At 38.4% G+C, this 8,445-nt stretch overlaps 1 protein-coding gene across 1 annotated transcript in view; it reads right to left on the bottom strand.

The window, feature by feature from the left end:
• Window positions 1-8,445, bottom strand: part of TBC1D14 (TBC1 domain family member 14) — a 123,475-nt gene that overhangs the window by 20,529 nt on the left and 94,501 nt on the right. The window contains exon 11 of the mRNA XM_044682408.1: window positions 6,988-7,097. Within this exon, the coding sequence (XP_044538343.1) occupies window positions 6,988-7,097 (110 nt within the window). The remainder of the gene's footprint in view (window positions 1-6,987; window positions 7,098-8,445) is intronic.

The raw sequence follows: 8,445 nt of genomic DNA, 5'->3' as shown, positions 1-8,445 counted from the left end.
CCAAAGAGATCATAGATAAACAGACTTGTACGAAAATATTTATAGCTGCGCTTTTTGTGGTGGCAAAAAACTGGAAAATGAGGGTATGTCCTTCAATTGGGGAATGGCTGAACAAACTGTGGTATATGCGGGTGATGGAATACTATTGTGCTAAAAGGAATAATAAACTGGAGGAGATCCAGGTGAACTGGAAAGACCTCCAGGAACTGATGCAGAGCGAAAGGAGCAGAGCCAGAAGAACATTGTACACAGAGACTGATATACTGTAGTAAAATCAAATGTAATGGGCTCCTGTACCAGCAAGAATGCAATGACCCAGGACAGCTCTGAGGGATTTATGGTAAAGAACGCTACCCACACTCAGAGGAAGAACTGCAGAAGAGGAAACATAGAAGATAAACAATTGCCTGAATTCAGGGGCTGAGACAGACATGATTGGGGATGTAGACTCGAAACAACCACACCAATGCAACTAACAACAATATGGAAAGAGGCCCTGAACAAGGACACATGTTACAACCAGTGGAAATGTGCGTCGGCCATGGGTGGGGGGAGAGCGGGGGTGAAGGGGAAAGTAGGGGCATGAAGCATGTAAACAGGTTAAAAATGAGTAATGATAAATGTTTTAAAAAATTTTATATTAAAAAAACTTCCTTGTTAGTTCAACTGAAAATATTAAGAAATTTCTGAAGTCTAAAGTCCTTTCTAGGCTTCTCCATTTCATATGTAAAAGGTCAAAAACAACAGTTAAGTCTCTAGGGAAAATGGACTGTGAATGGTAACCAAATTTAAAATAATTTACTTAAGTCAGGGATGGGCAAACTTTTTAAAGAGGGGACCAAAGGAAAGGAAATGCTCATTGGTCAGTCTGTTTCTAAGGCAACTCTTTGGAAGTTTCACTGTATTGTATTCGTCAGATTAGGAATAATGTTGGGAGGCTGATAGAACATTTCAGGGGGCTGCATCTGGCCCAAGGGCTGTAGTTTGCCCATCACTGACTTAAGTAGTTAAGGAGTTGCCTTCCCAGAACCCCAGACAAGATTAGCATTACAACCAACCTAAGGGCAGAGTCAAAGAAAGGAACTAAGTGGTTTTAAAATAAGATTAATGACAATTATTCTGTTAGAGCAGATGGTTAATCCCAAAGTATATTTATCATGTTGCCTCCTTTTTCTCATTCAAGATTCCTATAAATATTACTACAAATTGTCCTATGTTAAGGAGATATCTGAAGGCATGAGGGGACTATAAGAGTTTAGTCATTTTTCTCCAAACTGAACAATGGTTGAATTTAGAATAATATAAAATTAATAAAAAATTGTTCCTGGAAGAATTGTGCCTAAAATGTAGAGTACAGTGTTAATTTTTTTTAATTTGGCAAAAGTGAGGAAATTTACTTTACCAATGCAAATAAGCACCTTTTACACAACTAATATTCCTAGAAAGTTGCCTTGAGCTCTGAACATTTACCTGACTTGCCAAGGATCACAAGGTCAGTATGTGTCAAAGGTAAGACTCAATCACCAGCTGTCTTGGCCTCCAGACTAGTGCTCTATGCAATGGGTCATGCTGTCTACTTCAAGCTTGGCAAAGTAAGCAGAAGCAAATGGGAATTGTGTAGTTCTACCTTCCACAAGTTCTTGTACCCCAATTCTGTTGGGCAATTTTATCAATGACCTGAATGAAAGTATAAGTGGCCAATTAATTAAATATGTGGATAACATGAAGGTAAAAGGTGGCACAATCCATAAAATGGCAGAACTCAGATCCAAAAAGAACCTGACCACCTATGATGGCATGCTGAATAGAGTAAGATTAAATGTAGAGAAATAACTGCCAAATCCTAAAACTTGGGTTCAAGGAAAAAAAATAATAAACTGCATAGATTTAGGCTAAAAGGAAAACAACAACAACAATAAAGCTAGCATTTATATAATTCTTCCTACATTGCAGGCACACCACTGTGCAGAGTCACTTTATAGCTATTATCTCATTTGATCCTCACAGCAACCTGGGAGGCAGGTGCTGTGATTATCCCCATTTGATAGATGGGGCAGCTGAGAAAAATGGGAGTTTAGTGACTTGCCCAGGAATGTGGCTAAACAAAGACACTCAGGACATGGCAGGAGTTCATCCTGCTATACAATGCACTGTCAGACTATCTCTTGTGCACTATGTTCAATGAAGAGCATTCCACTAAAATAAAAGTACCAAGAATCTGGCTCTTCTTGCTCTAGGGACCCAAGCTAATGTTTTGTCATGTTCAACTCTTCATAATCCTTTCTGGGGTCTTCTTGGCAAAGATACTGGAGTGACTTGCCATTTCCTTCTCTGGCTCATTTTACAGATGAGGAAACTGAGGCAAACAACTTGCCCAGGATCATATAGCTGAGGTCAGATTTGAACTTAGGAAGATGAATTTTCCTGATGACAGGTCCAACAGTCTATCCACTGTACCACCTAGTTGCTGCCCACACTGATAAACAGATTAAAATCCATGCTGTTATCAAATAATCAACTTATTTAGCATCTGCTTTGTGCCAGGCACTCTGCTAGGCAAGAGGACTGATACAAAGACAAAAATGAATCCCTCCCCACACTCAAGAAAACTACAATCTAACAGAAAAGGAAGCTTGTAAATAATAAAGACATACAGAATATATGCTATGAATAAAAGGTAGTCTTGGAAGGGGAATCCAGCAGCAAGGGGGATCAACACAGGTAGAGAAGGGAGCAGTTGAGTTTATTCCTGAAGGAATCCAGGGATTCCAAGAAGCTAAAGTGAGAAGAGAGTTTAATGTGGACAAGAGGCATCTAAAGCAAAAGCACTGAGATGGGAGAAGTAGAGTCTGTAGAATAGCAAGTGGCCAGTGTGACTGGATCTTGGAGTATATAGAGTGAGATCAGAAGCAACTGGAGCAAAAGATGAGCAAGGAGCTGGGTTGCTTCAAATGGCCAACGAAAAGCTTCCTATTTAATCCTAGAGGTAATGGGCAGCCACCAAACAATCCTGACCAGGGGAAATTTGATCAAACCTTCACTGTTATCATCACCTACCATAGATTCAATGTTTAATTCTATCCTTAACCTTCTTCCTATCTTCTACTTTTAACTCTCCAACTGCCTAGTGGGCATCTAAAAGACTCTACTAATTCAAAACTGAACTCATCATCTCTTCCTCCTCCCCAAAATCTTCTGTCTGTTATTGTCCAGGGCACTACTATTCTCTCAACCCTCTAGATCAGGGGTTGGCAACGTATGGCTCTCGAGCCATATCTGGCTCTTTTGAGGGCCAGATATGGCTCTTTCTGCAGGAGCCATAAAGTCAAATTTTTTCAGGCGCTGTTACAGGAGCGCGCACTGTGAGCACTGTACAGCTCTCACGAAATTACATTTTTAAAAATGTGGCATTTATGGCTCTCATGGCCAAAAAGGTTGCCGACCCCTGCTCTAAATTCACAACCTAAGTGTCATTCTCAGCTCCTCATTGTCATCCCCGCCAAGTCCAGTTTGCCTCATTCTACCATGTCACCTCTATACCCTAATTTAATAAGCTTCAAGATCCCACATAAAATCCTCTCTTTGGCTTTTAGAGCCCTTCATGTCCTATTCTTCTGGTTTTCTTATACCCTCATGTCCTCCAGAGATTCTACAATCCACTGACACTGTGTCCTCCCAGTTGTTACCCACAAATGATACTCTTATCTTCTAATGCCACTTTCATTGGCTGTCCTCTATGTCCAGAATTCTCTCCTTTCTTTCCTCTACCTCTTGGCTTTGCTGGCTTTTTTCAAGGCTCAGCTAAAATCTAATCCTTTCCTGGTCTTCCTTATTTTAAAGTGCATTCCCTCTCCTGTCTACATCCTGTTTGTATAACATTGTTTGCATATTGTCTCCTCCCATTAGATTTTGAGCTCCTGGAGGGAGCTCTGCTTTTCTTTGTTTCTCCAGGGCTTAGTCCAGTGCTGTACACAAAGGAAGCCAACTTAACAAAGGCTTCCTGACTTTTTAAATCTGGCTTTAGAAAAATTCCTTTGGCAGCTATTTGGAAGATAGCAGGGTGCAGGGAGAAGTCTGAGTTGTAGAAAGAGACTAAAGAGGGGCTACTGCAAGATTCAAGGTGAGAGATGGACCTGAATAAAGATGCTGATTCTGCAAGTAGAAGTGATATACTTTGAGAGATGTTAGGGAAATGAAAATAACAAGGTGAGTGGTTCTGTATGTGGAGTAAGAGATAGAATAGTTCCTGGTTACTAGAAGAATGGTAGCACCCAAACAGAAAACAGAAAAATGAGAAGAGGAGTGGGTTTGAGGGAAAAGAGATGAAATTAATATGGACAGAAGATGTGATCCAACTGGGCCTGATCATGCTATGCAACTCACTCGGTCCTACTCTCAAGGCTGCTCACTGTAATCCCTCAGTGACCTAGGGGAAAAGTCTAGGTAAACCAGTGGGGAAGGGAATTTTGCCTGCATAGTTGCTGGTGCCCAGGCTATGGCTGTAATTGCCCTGGGACATAGAAAAGTGGACATAGGAAGAGGTTAGGAGCCTGAAAAGCCACAATGATGGTGAAGGGTATAAGGAGTATGTAGCATAGCCATGTTGTTGAAAAGCTTAGGGATTGGCTAAAATGAAGAGGATGAGATGCAACCCTGTTGCCAACTCTCTTGTTGGCAGATTATGCATCCTGTGGGGCCATACTGGATACCCTTAGTTTGGAGACTAATCAAGATCAGCATTTTCCTATCAATTGCCTCTGACCACATTTTAATTGTGCTACAGTGGCTACTTCCAAGCTCGGTGATTGGTAATATTTTCTGACAAAGAGTCAAAAGTTTGGTTCACTTTACAAAAATATTGCATGGAACTTCAAAAGCCTATGAACACCAGATGGTCACAACAAATTCATCCAGGCAAAGTGGCAGAGAAGTGACCCTAAGAGGATAGCTAAGTCTGTTTTATCCAATAAGGTTAAGCTATGATTCATCTAAGAAGCAGCATTTCACCCTCCATGAATAAAGTCTTTCATTTAAGAAAATGTGCTTTTAAAAACTTTTGATATTATGCCTTGACACAAGCAGAAGTGCATAAATTTACAATCACAAAGATCATTGATTTTCTTCTGTAAAAGGAAAGGGTCCCAGATGTGAAATGAGAGGACATAAGTTTAAAACCCAGGTCTGCTATATACTCTCTGTTTAAAGTTTGTGATACAATGCACAGAGCAGAGGGCCTAGAATCAGGAAGACCCAAATTCAAATGCAAAGGTAGATTTCCCCATAGTAACACTTACTAGTTACATGACCCTGGGTAAGTCACTTAATCTTTGTCTGTCTTAGTTTCCTTACCTGTAAAACGAAGGTAATATTAGCACCTACTTCCCAGGGTGGTTGTGAGGATCAAACAAGATATTTATAGTACTGAGCACAGTGATATGATATGATATGGTATGATAGAAATATTAGCTATTATTATTAGTTATCATTTGTACACATTGAGATAAGCCCCTTTACCTCTCTGAGTCTTCCTCCATAAAATAGATTTGAACAAGATTATCTTTATGGTCCCCCAGAACTAAAACCTATATTATTATCAATTCATCACTACAGCATTTATTCAGCACCGGCACTGTGGAAGGAATTGAACTGTGTTCTAGAATATACAAACAAAAATTAAAAACAGTCCCTGCCCCCCAGGAACTTCTGATCCATTGAATTCATGAAAAATATTCACAGTAGATTTAGAAAATTTTATAGTAGAAATTATACCATGCCCCCCCCCCCAAAAAAAAAGAGAGGAAAAGGTCAAGAATGATAATTAGATTGTGAGCTTGGGTAACTGGGAGGATAATGGTGCCCTCAATAGCAAAAGGGAAGTATGAAAGAGGAGAAGATGTGAGGAGAAAGATGTTAAGTTCCGTTTTGAATACGTTGAATTTGATATCTATGAATCTCCAGTTCAAGATATCCATTAAGCAGCTGGAAATGTGAGACTGGAGGTTAGATTCATCAGAATAGTGATGATAATTGATGAGAGAGATCACCTAGTGAAATAGTAAAGAGTGAGAAGAGGACTCAGAACAAAGCACTGTGGGACACTTAAAGAGTTAAAAGGCACAATATGGATGAAAATCCAGTAAAGAACACTGAGAAGGAGCTCTAGGGTAGGTAAGAGGAGAACCATGTGTATTTCTATAAAACCCACAACCAAAACATTTTATGAGAATATTGTATGCTAATGATACAATTCAGAAACCAGCCTTTTATAAGGAAAGTAGGTGGAAGAATGAATAAATCAATGGTCCTAGAGTCAGGAAAATCTGAGTTCAAAACCAGCCTCATTCACTTACTGTGTAATCCTAGGCAGGTCATTTAACCTCTATCTGCCTCAATTTCTTTGTTTGTAAAATGAGTTAGCTTAGCTTAGCTTCTGCACTTAGCTTCTGCAGTTGTTATGAGGACAAAATGAGATAATATTCCAGAGGTATCTGCAAACCTCAAAATGCTATATAAAATATTATTTTTTGAGGATCTTAACATTATAGGTAGGAAAATGGGACATATTAAAAAAATCATAAGGCACAATAGGCTAAATGACAACTCTGAGTGGCACAAGCAATATATACGTCCTGAGTTCAGAAGGGGAATGATTACCTAGGCCTGAGACAGATAGAGAAGGCTTTATAGAAAAAGAAATATTAAGAGCTGTTAAGGCAGTTAGGTAGCACAGTGGATAGAGTACAAGGCCTGGAGTCAGGAGGACCTGGGTTCAAATGTGAACTCACACACTTCCTAGCTGAGTGATTCCAGGGTCATGTAACCTCAATAGTCAAGCCCTTGGCGTTCTTCTGTTTTAGAACTGATAAGACAAAGGGAAAGGGCTTTTGGGGGGAGGGGAGGGCTTGTCCTTAAAAACAGAATTTAGACAACCAGAAAAAGTAGGAAATTTGTATAGAAATGAACATAGTACAAATCTGCAAGTCTTACCAGTCAATTAGATAGATGTCTGGAGTTAGGTTATGTTTCTTGAAATGGGCAAATAATTTTGGCAGATTTTCTTCAAAGAATACCTCAAATGCTGCAAAGTATGTCAACATCTGTGGAAACAATTTGAAATACACTACTAAACAAATTATTGATACAAATCAGCCTTATTTAACGTACATTCACTTATATTCGTTCATCACAGAAAAATCAATGCTGTTCATCAAAGGCACAAGCTTTAGGAATTCTTCCAATCTATTGTTGTTTACTGGGGTTATAACATGGTTTCATAGGAAACAGTATAGAATAACAATAACACAAAAATAAAAAACTCAGAGACTATTTTATCTGAAAAAACATTTCCTATGTCTCTTTCTTCAAAAAAGTTATGCTACTATTTGTCAAGTCACCGTGGCTTCTAAAATTCTGGAATTAGTAGAAAACCCCTACAGATCACTTAACTGTGAAGGCTACTATAACAACCATCATCAACATCATCATCGCCACCACCAACACCACATATTTCATAAGAATTAATAGCAAACCTGCTTAAATTTATATAGAGAAAGCTTCAACAACCTAAGAAAGAAAGTAGGGCAAACCCTATCCTCATCTTACAGAGAAGGAAAAAAGTTCAGAGAGTTATGTGATCTGTCCAAGATCAAAAAGCTAACAAATAGGAAGAGCTGAAAATATGTATCCTTTCACTACAAAACTTGTACTTTATCACACAAAGTCCTTTATTTTTATTGATAAGTTTTGTTTTCTATGCTACTTTTATTTCCAAATATATAATCACTCTTCTATATCCAGCAAGTTATCCCTTGTAATAAGGATAATTTAAAGGAGGGGAAAAAGATCAGCGAAACCAAGCCATATGTCACACTAGCAGCCCCCTCACCTCAGTAAAGAGACATTGGGAGATACTACATGGCTTTTCAATGGTTATGCAAGACTAAGCATCCCCATGGTCAACTTCTTAAAGGTGCTGCTATGAGAGAATTAAATTTATTTTGGTAAAAGTAGATGAGTCCTTTAAATTAATAATTTTTTTGTAGCGATTTATATAATTTTGTATTCCCACAAAAAGGACTGTGGAAACTGATTAAATACAAAAATACTACTTTCATATATCTTGGACAGAAAGCATGTATTATATGAAACAAAATCAATCTGCATTAAATAATAATCTTTTCACCTGTGCATCCCTGAAGGCACAAAGCACAGTGTCCTATTCTTAGTAGATAAATATTTAAATTGATGTTTCAAGAAAAATGTGTGCACACCTAATATTAGCTTGTATAAATATAATTTTTATACAAAAGTCTTTTTAGTAAAACTGAGACTATTAAGAAGTAATAGTTCTCTAAAATTCTTTCCAAAATCTTTGGAGGAAGCTCCCTGAAAAAGTGAGTGATAGGTTGAAGACAAAAAGGCTTTTCTTAAGAAATGTATTAAGGA

The sequence above is a fragment of the Gracilinanus agilis genome, chromosome 6, assembly GCF_016433145.1.
Source record: "Gracilinanus agilis isolate LMUSP501 chromosome 6, AgileGrace, whole genome shotgun sequence".
Taxonomy (NCBI): Eukaryota; Metazoa; Chordata; class Mammalia; order Didelphimorphia; family Didelphidae; genus Gracilinanus; species Gracilinanus agilis.
Note: the sequence above shows the minus strand (reverse complement) of the source record. Positions and strands in the feature narration are given on the sequence as shown.